Source organism: Pseudophryne corroboree, chromosome 8, assembly GCF_028390025.1.
Source record: "Pseudophryne corroboree isolate aPseCor3 chromosome 8, aPseCor3.hap2, whole genome shotgun sequence".
Lineage (NCBI taxonomy): Eukaryota > Metazoa > Chordata > Amphibia > Anura > Myobatrachidae > Pseudophryne > Pseudophryne corroboree.
In genome coordinates, this window is record NC_086451.1 from 341,596,523 (window position 1) to 341,617,148 (window position 20,626).

The 20,626-nt window shown below is 47.6% G+C and overlaps 1 protein-coding gene across 12 annotated transcripts in view; it reads left to right on the plus strand.

Moving 5' to 3' along the window:
• The window catches only part of MAP7D3 (MAP7 domain containing 3), a 221,366-nt gene that overhangs the window by 71,938 nt on the left and 128,802 nt on the right, over nucleotides 1-20,626 (plus strand). For all 12 annotated transcript variants that reach the window (XM_063937439.1, XM_063937437.1, XM_063937438.1 and 9 more), the window contains exons 2-4: nucleotides 1,770-1,868; nucleotides 1,948-2,028; nucleotides 2,251-2,414. In XM_063937439.1, the coding sequence (XP_063793509.1) occupies nucleotides 1,770-1,868; nucleotides 1,948-2,028; nucleotides 2,251-2,414 (344 nt within the window). The remainder of the gene's footprint in view (nucleotides 1-1,769; nucleotides 1,869-1,947; nucleotides 2,029-2,250; nucleotides 2,415-20,626) is intronic.

The following is a 20,626-nucleotide window of genomic DNA, read 5'->3' on the forward strand; positions in this document are numbered from 1 at the left end:
TTTTTGAACTGTTGGAAGAAGCCAGGGTGCCTGGTGTGGTCCTATGCTAGCATGGGGAGGGCGTACAAAGGCTTTGCAGATGGGGGTCCTAATCAGATTCTAATCCTTTGAACCTGTGCTGTGCTGCATACCAACAACACTAACCACTGTGGCTTCATGCCACCCAGGATGTACGTAAAATTGTAATTGTTAAGGAAACAAATCAAATTTTTAGAAAATCTCTTAAAATATGGGCAACAGTATACATCACCTATTTTTATACATTTAGTTTACCCAGCAGTTGTACTTAATGGAAACCATTACACATTGTTTGAAATTGTTATTTCTTCTCATTTAGTACCATACATTGCCTTTCATTGATCTACATAATACAATAAAGTACTGATAAGAGAAGTAGACAGATGAGGGGAGAGTGTTGAATAGACATAGGAGGAAAGAGATAAAGGGGTCAGTTCTATTCAGCGACAGTTGAATAGCGCCGGGAGTTAGCTCCCGTCGCTATTCAATACAGCGCCAAGTGACACCAATTGTCGGGAATTCTTTTCTCACCCCCGGGGGATGAGAGAAGAAACCCGACAAAAGTGCTGCCGCAAGGCTAATTCTGTCGGGAATCAGCATCGCGCCGGGGAGTTAAGTCGGAGAATGCCCGTTCTCCCGACAATTCAACCTGTTAAGTCAGCGAGAACGGGCCTTCGCCGACTTAACTTGAGTTGAATTGAATAGCGACGGGAGCTAACTCCCGGCGCTATTTAACTGTCACTGAATAGAATTGACCCCAAAGAGAGAGAAAACACAGGCAGCACTGGGAACAGCATCTAGTATTGTATATATCGTATAGTATAGAACTTTATTTGAGTGCAGTGGTTAGGGGACCATGAGAAAGGCAGTAATTGCAGTACCATATGGAGATCCCAAAACCCCATTTATTCTCTTTATTTTAGTAATTTATGCAGTAAAACTTATCTAAGTAGGCCAACTTCGTCCTTCGCTTCATATATTTCCTACATAGCTCCTGTGTTAGAAAATAATGTATTGCTAGCCTCTGATTAGTGTAGTATGATTACTAGCTTTATTGTTCTTTCTGCTTCTATTATGTAACTTAAACGTATTAAAAACCAATGTACACTGGAATGGTTTCAGATGGTAGGTCAATAGGTTGACCAATTTGGTCGACGGGTACAAAAGGTCGACATGTAAAAACTCAACCGTGCTAAAGCTCGAAAATAGTTTTTTTGTGTTTTTCATTTTTTTTCAGCTGCTTCATCATTTACCATCAATGTGGACTATGATTGGGAGTGTTGTTGTTGTTGTTATCATCATCATCATCATTATCATCATCCTTTATATGGCACCACAAAAGAGCCGCAGCATACAGAGTACATATATATAAGCAAAACAAAAAAACAGTGACTTACAGGATAGCGAAGTGGTACACTAATTGGTGTCACATGCGGCTTAACTTAGAAAATGACCCCCCCCCTCTCCCCTCCCCCCCAATAAAAAAAAAAAAAGTCTATCTTTTCGGTTTCTACCTTTCCAAGTGTCGACCTTTTTACATGTCGACCTTTTTACATGTCGACCTATTGACTATGAGCCTAATTCTGGTTGACCCGGTGATCCACACCCCACTGGAAGATGAGCAATAAAGAGTAGTGTACATAAATTTGTACTGTTTTAGGGGACACAGTAATTACCTAGAGAGGTTGTTAGCTGAACTGTGCCTTTTATAAATAATATTTTATTACATATGTTCTTGGTATTTTGAACAGTGGCCGCAGCACAAGCGCTGGCTGATGAGCGAAGAAGCCAAACTGGCTCTAGTCCTGTTCCTGTCCATTCCTCAGTCAGTACAAAGACAACTAAGCCAGGTAATCTTTATCTCCTATAAAACATTGTATAAGGTGTAACACAATGCTGCATTAATCTGTCATGCCTGTCTTTTTATAGTAATTGATGGCTCAGCTTTAAGAACCGATGAGCGGCAAAGATTAGCACGGGAACGCAGAGAAGAGAAAGAGAAGCTAAATGGTAAGCTTTAAGTCTTTGTTACCATCTACTAAATAATTTGTAACTTTTATAGCATAGTAAAAAATCACGTGCCCCAAAGTCCTTACCTTGCCAGCTCTTTCTTCCTTCAGTGCATCAGTGTTAAATGATTACTATTTAAGTGATCTACATCTCATTCTAAATAACTTCTTCATCTGTGACATCTATCATATGATACAGTCAGTCTTTTATTATGCAATGCAGCTGCCAGAGACAGAGAATTAATCGAAAAAGAGAAGAAGGCAAAACTCCAGTATGAGAAACAAATGGAGGAAAAACAGAAGAAGCTGGAAGAGCAGAAACAAAAAGATGAGCAGAAGAGAACGGCTGCAGAAGAGAAGAGAAAGCAAAAGCTGCTGGAAGAAAAGGTTTTTATGTTTGTAATATTAAACATCTAAAATGTAGTAATACTGTTTTTAAGGAGTGCTAGAACTAATGTGGGGTACACAATAGAATGACGCATCAATGGAATAATTTTGGTAAGCATACACACTTGTCAACCACACAGTATGTCTGGCCAGAAAAGCCATTTAAATACACCCTCTCTTGATGTCGTTTGGAATGGATCTTGTGACCAACATAACGTTTCGTTGTGCAGCGCAGCCAATGTGATATATATGGAAAAGACGTCGTTCACATATTGTGTATCTACATGTGCAGAAGGTTATATGTTGCAAATTGTTTTCCAAGTACTTAATTAAAGATCAGACACAGCACAGACTAATCTCTTTTGCTGCACGTTCCCCCTTACATGAGACAGTCTTGATTTTGAATCCAGCAGCAATATTTCCGTAGTTATATTTGTTGTTACTCTAACGTGCTAGAGGATGCTGGGACTCCGTAAGGACCATGGGGATAGACTGGCTCCGCAGGAGACATGGGCACTTTAAGAAAGACTTTGGATCTGGGTGTGCACTGGCTCCTCCCTCTATGCCCCTCCTCCAGACCTCAGTTTGATACTGTGCCCAGTGGAGACTGGGTGCTTTCAGGGAGCTCTCCTGAGTTTCCTGTAAAAGAAAGTATTTTAGTTAGGTTTTTTATTTTCAGGGAGCCTGCTTGCAACAGGCTCCCTGCATCGAGGGACTGAGGAGAGAGAAACAGACCCACTTCTCTGAGTTTCAGGGCTCTGTTTCTTAGGCTACTGGACACCATTAGCTCCAGAGGGATCGGTGCGCAGGTCTCACCCTCGCCGTCCATCTCAGAGCCGCGCCGCCGTCCTCCTCGCAGAGCCAAAAGATAGAAGCCGGGTGAGTATGTGAGGAAAAGACTTCAGAGGCGGCAGAAGACACCTTGATCTTCATAGAGGTAACGCACAGCAGTGAAGCTGTGCGCCATTGCTCCCATTCACCTCACACACATCGGTCACTGTAAGGGTGCAGGGGGGGGCGCCCTGGGCAGCAATAAAAACCTCTTGTGGCAAATACACATATATACATGTACAGCTGGCACTGTACATGTATAAAAAGAGCCCCCGGCATGTTATTAAGAAATTTGAGCGGGACAGAAGCCCGCCGCCGAGGGGGCGGGGCTTCTCCCTCAGCACTCACCAGCGCCATATTTCTCCACAGCACCGCTGAGAGGAAGCTCCCCGGACTCTCCCCTGCTTGACACATGGTGAAAGAGGGTTTTAAAGTAGAGGGGGGGATGGGGGGCACATAATTGGCGCATATACATGCTACAAAAGCGCTACTGGGTAAACATTGTGTTTTTTCCTGGGTCATATAGCGCTGGGGTGTGTGCTGGCATACTCTCTCTGTGTCTCTCCAAAGGGCCTGGTGGGGAACCTGTCTTCAGAAAAGAGCTTCCCTGTGTGTGTGTGTGGTGTGTCGGTACGCGTGTGTCGACATGTCTGAGGTTGAAGGCTCACCTAAGGAGGAGGAGGGAGTGTATGAATGTTAGGTCTCCGTCGACAGCGCCGACACCTGACTGGATGGATATGTGGAATGTTTTAAGTGCTAATGTTAATTTATTGCACAAAAGATTAGACAAAGCTGAAGCTAGGGTACAGTCAGGGAGTCAACCCAGGTCTGTCCCAATGTCGCCGGGACCTTCGGGGTCTCAGAAGCGCCCACTATCCCAAATAGTTGACACAGATACCGACACGGATTCAGACTCCAGTGTTGACTACGATGATGCAAAATTGCAGCCAAGGGTGGCTAAATGTATTCGATATATGATTATCGCAATTAAAGATGTTTTGCATATCACTGAGGAACCCCCTGTCCCTGACACGAGGGTACACATGTATAAGGGAAAGAAACCTGAGATCACCTTTCCCTCTTCACATGAGCTGAACGAATTATGCGAAAAAGCGTGGGAAACTCCAGACAAAAAACTGCAGATTCCCAAAAGGATTCTAATAGCGTATCCTTTCCCGTCACAGGACAGAATACGGTGGGAATCCTCCCCTAGGGTAGACAAAGCTTTGACATGCTTATCAAAAAAGATAGCGCTCCCATCCCAAGATACGGCTACCCTCAAGGATCCTGCTGACCGCAAGCAGGAGGTTACCTTGAAGTCCATTTACACACATTCTGGTACGTTACTCAGACCGGCAATTGCGTCGGCCTGGGTTTGTAGTGCTGTAGCAGCATGGACAGATTCCTTATCAGCGGATATTGAGACCCTTGATAAGGATACCATTTTAATGACCCTAGGGCATATAAAAGATGCTGTCTTATATATGAGGGATGCTTAAAGAGACCTTAGTTTACTGGGTTCCAGAATAAACGCTATGTCTGTTTCTGCTAGGCGAGTCTTATGGACCCGACAGTGGACGGGTGATGCCGACTCAAAGAGGCATATGGAGTTTTTGCCGTACAAGGGTGAGGAATTGTTTGGAGAGGGCCTCTCGGACCTCGTCTCCACAGCTACGGTAGGTAAATCGAATTTTTTGCCTTATATTCCCTCACAATCTAAGAAAGCGCCTCATTATCAAATGCAGTCCTTTCGTTCAAATAAAAGCAAAAGAGTACCTGGATCGTCCTTTCTTGCCAGGGGTAAGGGCAGAGAAAAAAAGCTGCACAACACAGCTAGTTCCCAGGAACCGAAGTCCTCCCCGGCCTCTGCAAAATCCACCGCATGACGCTGGGGCTCCCCTGAGGGAGTCCGCTCCAGTGGGGGCACGTTTTCGACTTTTCAGCCACATCTGGGTTCACTCACAGGTGGATCCCTGGGCAATAGAAATTGTTTCCCAGGGATACAAGCTGGAATTCGAAGAGGTGCCTCCTCGCCGGTTTTTCAAATCGGCGCTACCAACTTCTCCCCTGGAGAGGGAGATATAGTGTTACATGCGATTCACAAATTGTGTCTTCAACAAGTGGTGGCCGAGGTTCCCCTGCTTCAGAGAGGGAAGGGGTACTACTCAACTCTGTTTGTGGTCCCGAAACCGGACGGTTCGGTCAGATCCATTTTGAATTTAAAATCCCTGAACCTTTACTTAAAACGGTTCAAGTTCAAGATGGAATCGCTCAGAGCGGTCATCGCCAGCCTGGAAGGGGGGGATTTTATGGTATCTCTGGACATAAAGGATGCATACCTGCATGTTCCCATATATCCTCATCAGGCGTACCTGAGATTTGCGGTACAGGATTGTCATTACCAATTTCAGACGTTGCCGTTTGGGCTTTCCACGGCCCCGAGAATTTTCACCAAGGTAATGGCGGAAATGATGGTGCTCCTGCGCAAGCAGGGTGTCACAATTATCCCGTACTTGGACGATCTCATAAAAGCGAGATCACGGGAGAAGTTGCAGAACAGCGTATCCCTTTCACTGAAGGTGTTACAGCGACACGGCTGGATTCTCAATATTCCAAAGTCGCAGCTGAATCCTACGACTCGCCTGCCCTTCTTGGGCATGATTCTGGACACAGACCAGAAAAGGGTTTTTCTTCGATAGAAAAGGCGCAGGAACTCATGACTAGTCAAGAACCTGTTGAAGCCAAAACAAGTGTCAGTACATCATTGCACTCAAGTCCTGGGAAAAATGGTGGCAACATACGTAGCCATTCCCTTCGGCAGGTTCCATGCAATGGGACCTATTGGACAAATGGTCCGGGTCACATCTGCGCATGCATCAGCAGATCACCCTGTCCCCCAGGGCCAGGGTATCTCTCCTGTGGTGGCTGCAGAGTGCTCACCTTCTAGAGGGCCGCAAGTTCGGCATTCAGGATTGGATCCTGGTGACCACGGACGCGAGCCTCCGAGGTTGGGGAGCAGTCATACAGGGAAGAAATTTCCAAGGCCTTTGGTCAAGTCAAGAGACTTGTCTTCACATCAACATCCTGGAACTAAGGGCCATATACAGCGCCCTACGTCAAGCGGAGACCTTACTTCGCGACCGACCAGTTCTGATCCAGTCAGACAACGTCACCGCAGTGGCTCATGTAAACCGCCAAGGCGGCACAAGGAGCAGAGTGGCGATGGCGGAAGCAACCAGAATTGTTCGCTGGGCGGAGAATCATGTAAGCGCACTGTCAGCAGTGTTCATTCCGGGAGTGGACAACTGGGAAGCAGACTTCCACCGCAGACACGACCTGCATCCGGGAGAGTGGGGACTTCATCAGGAAGTCTTCGCACAGATTGCAAGTCGGTGGGGACTGCCCCAAATAGACATGATGGCGTCCCGTCTCAACAAAAAGCTGCAAAGGTATTGCGCCAGGTCAAGAGACCCTCAGGCGGTAGCTGTGGACGCCCTAGTGACACCGTGGGTGTTCCAGTCGGTCTATGTATTTCCTCCTCTTCCTCTCATACCCAAGGTGTTGAGAATAGTAAGAAAAAGAGGAGTGAGAACAATACTCATTGTTCCAGATTGGCCACGAAGGACCTGGTATCCGGATCTGCAGGAAATGCTCACAGAAGATCCGTGGCCTCTTCCTCTAAGACAGGACCTGTTGCAACAGGGTCCCTGTCTGTTCCAAGACTTACCGTGGCTGCGTTTGGCGGCATGGCGGTTGAACGCCGGATCCTAGCGGAAAAAGGTATTCCGGATGAGGTCATTCCTACGCTAATAAAGGCTAGGAAGGACGTGACATCTAAACATTATCACCGAATATGGAGAAAATATGTTTCTTGGTGTGAGGCCAGGAATGCTCCTACGGAAGAATTCCATCTAGGCCGTTTTCTTCACTTCCTACAAACTGGAGTGAATTTGGGCCTAAAATTAGGCTCCATTAAAGTTCAGATTTCGGCCTTATCCATTTTCTTTCAAAAGGAATTGGCCTCTCTGCCTGAAGTACAGACTTTTGTGAAGGGAGTACTGCATATTCAGCCTCCTTTTGTACCTCCGGTGGCGCCTTGGGACCTTAACGTGGTGTTAAGTTTTCTTAAGTCACATTGGTTTGAACCACTTAAAACAGTGGAGTTGAAATATCTCACTTGGAAGGTGGTCATGTTGTTAGCCTTGGCTTTGGCTAGGTGAGTTTCGGAATTAGCAGCTTTATCACATAAAAGCCCCTATCTGGTTTTCCATATGGATAGAGCGGAATTGCGGACCCGTCCTCAATTCCTACCTAAGGTGGTCTCATCCTTTCATATGAACCAACCTATTGTCGTGCCTGTGGCTACACATGTCTTGGAGGATTCCGAGTCCCTTGATGTGGTCAGGGCTTTGAAGATTTACGTGGCCAGAACGGCTAGGATCAGAAAAACAGAAGCACTGTTTGTCCTGTATGCAGCCAACAAGGTTGGCGGCCCTGCTTCAAAGCAGACTATTGCTCGCTGGATCTGTAACACGATTCAGCAGGCGCATTCTACGGCAGGATTGCCGTTCCCAAAATCGGTTAAGGCCCATTCCACTAGGAAGGTGGGCTCGTCTTGGGCGGCTGCCCGAGGGGTCTCGGCACTACAGCTGTGCCGAGCTGCTACTTGGTCGGGGTCAAACACCTTTGCAAAGTTCTATAAGTTTGATACCCTGGCTGAGGAGGACCTCCTGTTTGCTCAATCGGTGCTGCAGAGTCATCCACACTCTCCTGCCCGTTTGGGAGCTTTGGTATAATCCCCATGGTCCTTACGGAGTCCCAGCATCCTCTAGGAAGTTAGAGAAAATAAGATTTTAAACCTACCGGTAAATCTTTTTCTCGTAGTCTGTAGAGGATGCTGGGCGCCCCTTCCAAGTGCGGACTACTTCTGCAAGACTTGTATATAGTTATTGCTTTCATAAGGGTTATGTTATAGTTTCGTCGGTTTTGGACCGATGATATGTTGTTTCATACTGTTAACTAGATACGATATCACAGGTTATACGTTGTGATTGGTGTGGCTGGTATGAATCTTGCCCTTAGATTAACAAAAATCCTTTCCTCGTACTGTCCGTCTCCTCTGGGCACAGTTTCTCTAGCTGAGGTCTGGAGGAGGGGCATAGAGGGAGGAGCCAGTGCACACCCAGATCCAAAGTCTTTCTTAAAGTGCCCATGTCTCCTGCGGAGCCCGTCTATCCCCATGGTCCTTACGGAGTCCCAGCATCCTCTACGGACTACGAGAAAAAGATTTACCGGTAGGTTTAAAATCTTATTTTTTTCTGTGTGTAAAATCAGTGAATCGTTTGGTTGCCCCCTTGCAGCCTAATCTTAGTCTGGACATGAGGCATCAAACAAAAAACTGCGAGTCCAGTGGTGCCACTTGTTCCGTGACCCCTATGTGTGTTGTAAGGTTCCATCCTAAATGTTTCCGTTTATACCATTGCTTTTTTGTGGACATTCAGTATCACAGGTTAGCGTGGGATGTGTATTATGGGTTCAGTAGCTTTCTTTTGGGAGTGGAGCAGTTGGGGTCTGGGGAATGCTGAGCTACTGGTCTAATACGACCTGATTGACCTCTGCGAGTAAATAAAACACAGCTTACTGGGGCAGATGTATTAAGCCTGGAGAAGGCATAAGGAAGTGATAAACCAGTGATAAATGCAAGGAGATAAAACGCACCAGCCAGTCAGTTTCTAACTGTCATTTTGCATATTGGAGCTGATTGGCTAGTGCGTTTATCACCTTGCACTTATCACTGGTTTATCACTTCCTTATGTCTTCTCCAGGTTAATACATGTGCCCCACTGTACCTGGTTGTTTTCTGGCTGGAACAGATAAGTCTGCTCCACTTAGAACTAACAGATGCTGTATTAATAGGAATAAACTTCTATATGTGTCTTAAAGAATATACCCTGACTTTGTCACTAACTTTTCCTAAACTAAAGAAAACTGCAGACATATGGCATCAAAATAAACATGATTAATGTTTTGTAAACCTAATTAGGACATTTTTCTGTGGGTGCACAAATTGAAAAATTAATGTTTATAATATTTTCTTTGAATTCTTCAAACCATAAGAAATGCAGACAAATGGTTTATTGCAGTGGTTCTCAAACTGTGTGCTGTGGCACACAGGGGTGCCTTGGATTGGTGGTCCAGGACTGAATCAAATTATTTATGGTCAGTGTAATATGCAAAACCAGTGCTGGTGACTGTCAATCATAGGATATGTGGACAAACCAAAACAAATCCTGTCCCTCACCACAAAGTTGTACCTAAGGATGACACATAAACACAATTTACTTTAATTTCTCAGTGAGCCACTAGGGGACACTGGAACACGCTGACACTGGGGTATAGATGGGTGGCTATAGGGAGTTTGGCACTTTAAATTTTAAAGAAGTGTGAAAGCTCCTCTTCCTCGATCCCCCAACAGCCCTCTGTGTTAGAATTGTGCCGAGGGAGCTTCAGCCTGAATTTATTTTTATTTGATTTTTCTCTTTCATCCATCTGGGGGACGCTGCGCCATTACTTGTGGGGTTAGAGGTGTGTGGTTGTGGAGTTTGGCACAGAACTATTAAAACCTGACTCCTCCCCCCTCTAACCCCTCCCATCTCCTTCCTGCCTAGCCAGTACCTCAGTTTTAGTTTTGTGCCTGTGGAGTACAGACACAGTTTTTCTTTCTCCTTAGATTTTTTTCTTTTTCTTTTTCCTTTCTTATTTTTCTATACCTAGTCCCTGTCTACAGGTGACAGGTATAAATGGAACAAGGATGCTGTCAGAAAGGGCCACCATACCTTGGTCACTGGGGCCTTTTTATTCACTAAAACGACAGATCAAAAAGGTACTGGACAGCCACAATCTGTCACTGACAGTATTGGGCTGTCCCTAACTGCTTTTATTATTATTTTATTATTATTATTATTATTTTATTTAATATTTATTTATTTGATTTATTTTATTGATTATTAATATTTCACCCCCCCCGACCCCCTCTCCCCCGGCGCAAGCCCGCCAGCGGGAGCTATGCCGGAGACCTGTATCCCTACACCCGCAGTAGTGTCTGAGGGGCTGTGGGGACGGACGGGGATCCCGGAGAAGCCGCCGCGTAAGTCGCTATACTTAGCAACGCGCGGCAGCCCGAACTTCCGGTTGATCGCGTAGTAACAGGAGTGCAGGGACGGCTTCCCGCCCTGCTCTGCCCGCGCGCGCGTCACTTTGCCTGACGCCATCTTCCGGAGGGGACGCTGTGCAGTACAGGAGAGCCTCTCAGGGGGAGACTTTATTTACAAAACCGCAAGTATAGAGGGGCTATTCATAGGGGGAGATTACAATCAAGCTAATGAGCTAAGGCTGTTTATTACTTGGCAAAGAGAGCCAGCATACTGGGTTACAGTCCCAGAGATCTCTTCAAGCTATAAATTTCTTATTGAAAGGTCACTAGTCACAATTGTATGCTACTTTCTTTAGTACATTCAGAATAGAGAAAATGACTAGTAAACCGGACAAACCTTCAAAGGGAAAAACGGCCTCAGTGGTTTAATTTTCCTGCTCTCAGTGTGGCTAAAAGCTAGCAAAATGTAGTACTGACGCGGGTACCCTATGTACAGCATGTTCTGGTGCAATTTCAGATTTGCGTCAGTCTAGAGAGACTGAATCTGCTCGGACTCAGGTGGAGCCCTTGAGGGCCCAGAATATGGGCAGGAGTATCACTGATTTAACTCAGTCCTTAAATAAGTTTGTAAATGCGGCCAGCAGTTCGACTGCTACTAAGCGATCGCAGCCGTTACCAGCTATAGCGTTTCCAGGTAAGGAGGCGGACACTCTGTCATCTCCTTTGGAGGAGGGGGAGGTAGATCCTGAATGGGATGAAGTTTCGGCTTGGGAAGTTAGATTGCTAATAGAAGCCATTCGTCAGACTCTTAATATTCAGGACGCGGCGGTGGAGGAGACTCCTTCCCCCTTCTTCAAACGACAGAAGAGACAGGTTACTGCCTTCCCTTCTTATTCTCACTTTGCAGATATTTTAAAAGAACCCTGGCTTAAGCCGGATTCTCGTTTTCAGGCGCCTAAAAAGTTAAAGTTTCTATATCCCTTTACGGAGGAAGATACAAAATTTTGGGAGACGGACCCAAAGGTAGACGCTCCTATTTCACATCTAGCAAAAGCTACGGTGATTCCGTCGGTACAGTCTGTGACCTTAAAAGACACTACCGATAGGAAGATAGAAGCATTACTAAAATCTATGTTTTCTTTATCAGGTGTTTCCCTCCGTCCAGTACTGGCGAGTGCCTGGGTACTTAAGGCCGTGGATGAATGGCTTGCACAGGTGGTATCGGGAATGCAGTCGGACGATCCGTCAGAAGCCATCCAATTAGCAGAGCAGATTTCGGAGGCCCTCACTTATGTGGGTGAGGCCTGGTTGGATTCAGTTGCGCTACAGTCTCGGGTTTCAGCCTTGACAGTATCCGCAAGACGCTCCTTGTGGCTTAGAGTTTGGAATGCTGATTCTGACTCAAAGCAAACCTTGACGGCAGTGCCTTTTGAAGGTGAGTTTCTTTTTGGATCAGAGTTAAAGAAGATTATTTCAGACACTACTGGAGGAAAGAGCCCTTTCCTTCCATCTGCACCTCACAAACCAAAACCTACAAGGTTTCGGTCCTTTCGTACACAGGGCAGAGGTAGTTTCCAATCCTTTCGTGCTTCCTACAGATTTCCAAGACGGGGGTCTTTCAGAGGAAGAGGATCCCAGGCTATTCGCAGGCCGGCCAGTAAGCCTGCCGACAAACCTGAGCCATGACGCCTCAGGTCTCCTGGAGGGATCAAAGAAGGTTGGGGCCCGGTTACTTCAGTTCAAGGATGTGTGGCTCCTATCGAAACCGGATCGGTGGATAATGGGAGTCATATCCAGAGGATATATGTTGGATTTCGAAGAAACAGTCCCAACCCGACTATTTATAACACCTCTCCCAGACGATCCCTCCAGACGTCAAGCTCTCCTTCAGGCAATAACAACCCTCTTACAAAATGGAGTAATCATTCCGGTTCCCTCTCATCAGAGGGGTCGGGGTTTTTACTCAGGTCTTTTTCTCGTAGACAAGCCGGATGGTTCGTTTCGAACCATTCTGAATCTGAAGGCTCTCAACCCGTATCCCTCAACCCAAAAATTCAAGAACATAAAAGACGCTTACTTACATGTCCCGATTTGGGTAGGACATCAATCTCTACTGAGATTTGCAGTGGGCCCGGAGCACTTTCAGTTTCAGGCTCTTCCCTTTGGTCTCTCTACGGCTCCCTGGGTTTTTTACAAAGGTCATAGGTCATGTAGTCGCAGTTCTCCGTTGTCAAGGGGTCAACATCACTCCATATTTGGACGACCTGTTGGTCAAGGCACCATCAGCGGAGATTCTCACTCAGAACCTGCATCTCACGATGGAGACGCTACAATCGTTCGGGTGGATAATCAACTTTCCAAAGTCATCTCTACTTCCTTCTCAGACAATGATTTTTCTAGGACTTCTATTCGACACCAACAGCCAGAAGGTGTTTCTTCCGGCGGACAAGATTCAGGGACTACAGTCCAGAATCCGAACCCTGTTACACTTACCAGTAGTGTCGGTCCTCAGATGTATGCAGGTGTTGGGCAAGATGGTATCCTCTTTCGAGGCAGTTCCATATGCCAGATTTCATGCCCGACCTCTCCAGACTCAGATTCTCAACTGTTGGACTCGGACGGAACCGCGTCTCGAATTACAGTTGATCCGCTTGTCGGTAAAGACTCGTCAGTCTCTTCAATGGTGGCTTCACAGTCGGAATTTGAAAAAGGGTACACCTTTCACGATCTGGTCTTGGATCATGGTCACCATGGATGCAAACCTCAGTGGTTGGGGGGCAGTGTTCCAGACTCCTCACTTCCAGGGACGCTGGAGCAATCAGGAGTCAAAATTGCAAATCAACATTCTGGAACTAAGGGCGATTCGGTATGCACTCCTTCACATTCAAACCATGGTACAGGGTCAACCAGTTCGTGTGCAGTCCGACAATGCCACCGCAGTGGCTTACATCAACAAACATGGAGGAACCCGCAGCTGGTCCGCAATGAGAGAAGTCGCTCAGATCCTCGCGTGGGCGGAACGTTGGGTTCCGGTGATCTCCGCGATCCACATTCCAGGAGGGAAGCAGACTTTTTGAGTCATCACACGATTCATCTGGGAGAATGGGAACTTCATCAGGAGGTGTTCCTCTCTCTAGTGGACCGATGGGGAATGCCAGACATAGACCTGATGGCGTCCCGCCTCAACGCAGAACTTCCTCACTACGGCGCAAGGACTCAGGATCCACAGGCATTCCTGATCGATGCTCTAACTGCTCCATGGCAGTTTCAACTGGGATATGTGTTTCCGCCAATTCCACTGATCCCGCGTCTACTTCAACGCATTCGGTGACAGGGTCTCGCAGTGATTCTAGTGGCTCCAGATTGGCCGCGTCGACAGTGGTACACTCTACTGCGCAAGTATGGTCGTCAGACTCCTTTCGCCTACCTCTGCGACCAGATCTTCTTATTCAAGGACCTTGTCGCCACCCAGATTTACATAGGATGGCTTTGACGGCTTGGCTCTTGAATCCAAGATTTTGAAGGCAAAAGGTCTTTCTCGATCGGTTGTTCAGATGATGATTCGAGCAAGGAAACCGGTGACCTCTGGCATTTACCATAGGATATGGCGTATTTACATTGCAGGGTGCGAAAAACGGAGACTAACTCCGCATTTGTTTAGGCTACCTCGCCTACTCTCTTTCCTTCAGGAGGGTCTCGACAAGGGCCTAAAGCTTTCTTCACTAAAAGGTCAGGTTTCAGCTTTATCGGTTCTTTTTCAGAAGAAACTAGCAAATATTCCAGAGGTTCAAACATTCCTGCAGGGAGTACTTCGGATTCAACCACCTTTTGTCCCTCCGGTTCCTCCCTGGGATTTAAACTTGGTCCTTACGACTCTTCAGACCTCTCCATTTGAACCCTTAGAATCGGTTGAACTCCGTTATCTGACACAGAAAGTTGTTTTTCTGTTGGCTATTGCCTCAGCTAGACGAGTATCTGAGTTGGCGGCTCTTTCTTGCAGACCCCCCTTGTTAGTGTTTCATGAGAACCGGGTGGTTCTACGGACTAAGCCTTCTTTCCTTCCAAAGGTTGTTTCAAAATTCCATTTAAATCAGGACATTGTCCTTCCGGCCTTTACTCCGACATCTTCTCCTGGGGAGGACTCTCATTTAGCTCTCCTGGATGTGGTTCGAGCTTTACGTGTCTATTTGTCTCGCACCGAGTCATTCCGGCGTACGGATAACTTGCTGGTTTTGATTGATGCTCCGAAACGAGGTTGGCCGGCCTCCAAAAATACTGTGGCCCGTTGGATAACTTCGGCCGTAAGACAGGCTTACGTGTCTGCTAATGTTTCGGTTCCTGACTCAATTAGGGCTCATTCTACTAGAGCTGTTGGAGCCTCTTGGGGCTGTTCGCGGTGGTGCATCTGTTGAGCAACTGTGCAGGGCGGCAACCTGGTCGTCAATTCATACTTTCACACATACTTTCACCGTTTTCATACTTTTGGTTTGGAGACTGCCGCTGTTGGGCGTCGTATATTAAAGACGGCTATGCCGTCCCCGTCTCCCTCCTCTTATTAGCTTGCTTTGGGAAATCCCACAAGTAATGGCGCAGCGTCCCCCAGATGGATGAAAGAGAAAAGGTGATTTTTGTTACTTACCGTAAAATCTCTTTCTCTGATTCCATCTGGGGGACGCTGCGATCCCTCCCAGATGTTTGTCTGGTTTAACCAGTTAATTTTCTTTGATCTATCTCCTTTGGCTTGGCTAAACGTTAACTGAGGTACTGGCTAGGCAGGAAGGAGATGGGAGGGGTTAGAGGGGGGAGGAGTCAGGTTTTAATAGTTCTGTGCCAAACTCCACAACCACACACCTCTAACCCCACAAGTAATGGCGCAGCGTCCCCCAGATGGAATCAGAGAAAGAGATTTTACGGTAAGTAACAAAAATCACCTTTTCTCTAACGTCCTAGTGGATGCCGGGGACTCCGTAAGGACCATGGGGAATAGACGGGCTCCGCAGGAGACAGGGCACTCTAAGAAAGAATTAGGACTACTGGTGTGCACTGGCTCCTCCCTCTATGTCCCTCCTCCAGACCTCAGTTAGAATATGTGCCCGGACGGAGCTGGGTGCATTTTAGTGAGCTCTCCTGAGCTTGCTAATAAGAAAGTATTTTGTTAGGTTTTTTATTTTCAGAGAGATCTGCTGGCAACAGACTCTCTGCTACGTGGGACTGAGGGGAGAGAAGCAAACCTACTAACTGCGGATAGGTTGCGCTTCTTAGGCTACTGGACACCATTAGCTCCAGAGGGATCGAACACAGGAACTCGCCCTTGGTCGTCCGTTCCCGGAGCCGCGCCGCCGTCCCCCTCGCAGAGCCAGAAGACAGAAGCCGGCGAGTGAAGCAAGAAGACATCAAAATCGGCGGCAGAAGACTCCTGTCTTCATATGAGGTAGCGCACAGCACTGCAGCTGTGCGCCATTGCTCCCACACTAACCCACACACTCCGGTCACTGTAGGGTGCAGGGGGGGGGGGGGGAACCCTGGGCAGCAATTGAGTACCTCCTGGTAAAATAGAGCATATATACTGCTGGGCACTGTATATATGCATGAGCCCTCGCCATTATTTCTCTGACGTCCTAGTGGATGCTGGGACTCCGTAAGGACCATGGGGAATAGCGGCTCCGCAGGAGACAGGGCACAAAATAAAAGCTTAAGGATCAGGTGGTGTGCACTGGCTCCTCCCCCTATGACCCTCCTCCAAGCCTCAGTTAGATTTTTGTGCCCGGCCGAGAAGGGTGCAATCTAGGTGGCTCTCCTGAGCTGCTTAGAATAAAAGTTTAGTTTAGGATTTTTTATTTTCAGTGAGTCCTGCTGGCAACAGGCTCACTGCATCGTGGGACTAAGGGGAGAAGAAACGGACTCACCTGAGTGCAGAGTGGATCGGGTTTCTTAGGCTACTGGACATTAGCTCCAGAGGGACGATCACAGGTTCAGCCTGGATGGGTCACCGGAGCCGCGCCGCCGTCCCCCTTACAGAGCCAGAAGAGACGAAGAGGTCCGGTGAAATCGGCGGCAGAAGACGATCCTGTCTTCAGACTAAGGTAGCGCACAGCACCGCAGCTGTGCGCCATTGCTCTCAGCACACTTCACACTCCGGTCACTGAGGGTGCAGGGTGCTGGGGGGGGAGCGCCCTGAGACGCAATATTATAGTATATACCTTAGGTGGCTAAAAAGAATACATCACATATAGCTCCTGGGCTATATGGATGTATTTTACCCCTGCCATTTTACACAGAAAAAGCGGGAGATAAGGACGTCGTGAAGGGGCGGAGCCTATCTCCTCAGCACACAAGCGCCATTTTCCCTCACAGCTCCGCTGGAAGGACGGCTCCCTGACTCTCCCCTGCAGTCCTGCTTCAGAATCAGGGTAAAAAAGAGAAGGGGGGGCACGTTTGGCAGCAAATAAATATATTAACAGCAGCTATAAGGGAGTAACACTTATATAAGGTTATCCCTGTATATATATATATATATATAGCGCTGGGTGTGTGCTGGCAGACTCTCCCTCTGTCTCTCCAAAGGGCTAAGTGGGGTCCTGTCCTCTATCAGAGCATTCCCGGTGTGTGTGCTGTGTGTCGGTACGCGTGTGTCGACATATATGAGGAGGAAAATGATGTGGAGGCGGAGCAGTTGCCTGTGTTGGTGATGTCACCCCCTAGGGAGTCGACACCTGACTGGATGATTGTATTTAAACAATTAAGTGATAATGTCAGCAATTTGCAAAAAACTGTTGACGACATGAGACAGCCGGCAAATCAATTAGTGCCTGTCCAGGCGTCTCAGACACCGTCAGGGGCGCTAAAACGCCCGTTACCTCAGTGGGTCGACACAGACCCTGACACAGATACTGAGTCTAGTGTCGACGGTGACGAGACAAACGTAATGTCCAGTAGGGCCACACGTTACATGATCACGGCAATGAAAGAGGCATTGAACCTTTCTGACACTACAAGTACCACAAAGAAGGGTATTATGTGGGGTGAGAAAAAACTACCAATAGTTTTTCCTGAGTCAGAGGAAATAAATGAGGTGTGTGAAAAAGCGTGGGTTTCCCCCGATAAAAAACAGCTAATTTCTAAAAAATTATTAGCATTATATCCTTTCCCGCCAGAGGTTAGGGCGCGTTGGGAAACACCCCCTAGGGTAGATAAGGCGCTCACACGTTTATCTAAACAAGTAGCGTTACCGTCTCCTGATACGGCCACCCTCAAAGAACCAGCTGATAGAAGGCTGGAAAATATCCTAAAAAGTATATACACACATACTGGTGTTATACTGCGACCAGCAATCGCCTCAGCCTGGATGTGCAGTGCTGGAGTCGCATGGTCGGATTCCCTGACTGAGAATATTGATACCCTGGATAGGGACAATATTTTGTTAACTATAGAACATTTAAAGGATGCATTACTATATATGCGTGATGCACAGAGGGATATTTGCACCCTGGCATCAAGAGTAAGTGCTATGTCCATCTCTGCCAGAAGAGCGTTATGGACGCGACAGTGGTCAGGGGATGCGGATTCCAAACGGCACATGGAAGTATTGCCGTATAAAGGGGAGGAGTTATTTGGGGCTGGTCTATCGGACCTGGTGGCCACGGCAACGGCTGGAAAATCCACCTTTTTACCCCAGGTCACTCCACATCAGCAGAAAAAGACACCGTCTTTTCAAACTCAGTCCTTTCGTTCCCATAAGTACAAGCGAGCAAAAGGCCACTCTTTTCTGCCCCGGGGCAGAGGAAGAGGAAAAAGACTGCACCATGCAGCCGCTTCCCAGGAGCAGAAGCCCTCCCCTGCTTCTGCCAAGTCTTCAGCATGACGCTGGGGCTTTACAAGCAGACTCAGATATGGTGGGGGCCCGTCTCAAGAATTTCAACGCGCAGTGGGCTCACTCGCAAGTGGATCCCTGGATTCTACAGGTAGTATCGCAGGGGTACAAACTGGAATTCGAGGCGTTTCCCCCTCGTCGGTTCCTGAAGTCTGCTTTACCAAAGTCTCCCTCCGACAGGGAGGCAGTTTTGGAAGCCATTCACAAGCTGTATTCCCAGCAGGTGATAATCAAGGTACCCCTCCTGCAACAAGGAAAGGGGTATTATTCCACGCTGTTTGTGGTACCGAAGCCGGACGGCTCGGTGAGACCAATTTTAAATCTGAAATCCTTGAACACTTACATAAAAAGGTTCAAATTCAAGATGGAGTCACTCAGAGCAGTGATAGCGAACCTGGAAGAAGGGGACTATATGGTGTCTCTGGACATCAAAGATGCTTATCTCCACGTCCCAATATACCCTTCTCACCAAGGGTACCTCAGGTTTGTAGTACAAAACTGTCATCAGTTTCAGACGCTGCCGTTTGGATTGTCCACGGCACCTCGGGTCTTTACCAAGGTAATGGCCGAAATGATTCTTCTACGAAGAAAAGGCATTTAATTATCCCTTACTTGGACGATCTCCTGATAAGGGCAAGATCCAGGGAACAGTTAGAAGTCGGAGTAGCACTATCTCAGGTAGTGTTACGTCAGCACGGGTGGATTCTAAATATTCCAAAATCGCAGCTGATTCCAACGACACGTCTACTGTTCCTAGGAATGATTCTGGACACAGTCCAGAAGAAGGTGTTTCTCCCGGAGGAGAAGGCCAGGGAGTTATCCGAGCTAGTCAGGAACCTCCTAAAACCAGGCCAGGTCTCAGTGCATCAGTGCACGAGGGTCCTGGGAAAAATGGTGGCTTCTTACGAAGCGATTCCATTCGGAAGATTCCATGCAAGAACATTTCAGTGGGATCTACTGGACAAATGGTCCGGATCGCATCTGCAGATGCATCAGCGGATAACTCTGTCGCCAAGGACAAGGGTGTCTCTCCTGTGGTGGCTGCAGAGTGCTCATCTACTAGAGGGCCGCAGATTTGGCTTTCAGGATTGGATCCTGGTAACCACGGATGCCAGCCTGAGAGGCTGGGGAGCAGTCACACAGGGAAGGAATTTCCAGGGCCTGTGGTCAAGCATGGAAACATTCTGGAACTAAGGGCCATTTACAATGCCCTAAGTCAAGCAAAACCTCTGCTTCAGGGTCAGGCGGTGTTGATCCAATCGGACAACATCACGTCAGTCGCCCACGTAAACAGACAGGGCGGCACGAGAAGCAGGAGGGCAATGGCAGAAGCTGCAAGGATTCTTCGCTGGGCGGAAAATCATGTGATAGCACTGTCAGCAGTTTTCATTCCGGGAGTGGACAACTGGGAAGCAGACTTCCTCAGCAGACACGACCTTCACCCGGGAGAGTGGGGACTTCACCCAGAAGTCTTCCACCTGATTGTAAACCGTTGGGAAAAACCAAAGGTGGACATGATGGCGTCACGTCTAAACAAAAAACTGGACAGATATTGCGCCAGGTCAAGGGACCCTCAGGCAATAGCAGTGGACGCTCTGGTAACGCCGTGGGTGTACCAGTCAGTGTATGTGTTCCCTCCTCTGCCTCTCATACCAAAAGTACTGAGAATCATAAGAAGGAGAGGAGTAAGAACTATACTCGTGGTCCCGGATTGGCCAAGAAGGACTTGGTACCCGGAACTTCAAGAGATGCTCACGGACGAACCGTGGCCTCTACCTCTAAGAAAGGACCTGCTACTGCAGGGGCCTTGTCTGTTCCAAGACTTACCGCGGCTGCGTTTGACGGCATGGCGGTTGAACGCCGGATCCTGAGGGAAAAAGGCTTTCCAGAAGAAGTCATTCCTACTCTGGTCAAAGCCAGGAAGGACGTAACCGCAAAACATTATCACCGCATTTGGCGTAAATATGTTGCGTGGTGTGAGGCCAAGAGGGCCCCTACAGAAGAATTTCAACTGGGTCGTTTCCTTCATTTCCTGCAAACAGGACTGTCTATGGGCCTAAAATTAGGGTCCATTAAGGTTCAAATTTCGGCCCTGTCGATTTTCTTCCAGAAAGAACTGGCTTCACTACCTGAAGTTCAGACATTTGTAAAAGGGGTGCTGCACATACAGCCTCCTTTTGTGCCTCCAGTGGCACCTTGGGATCTCAACGTGGTGTTGAGTTTTCTAAAGTCACATTGGTTTGAACCACTTTCCACTGTGGACTTGAAATATCTCACATGGAAGGTGTCGATGCTGTTAGCCTTGGCTTCAGCCAGGCGTGTGTCAGAATTGGCGGCTTTATCATATAAAAGCCCTTA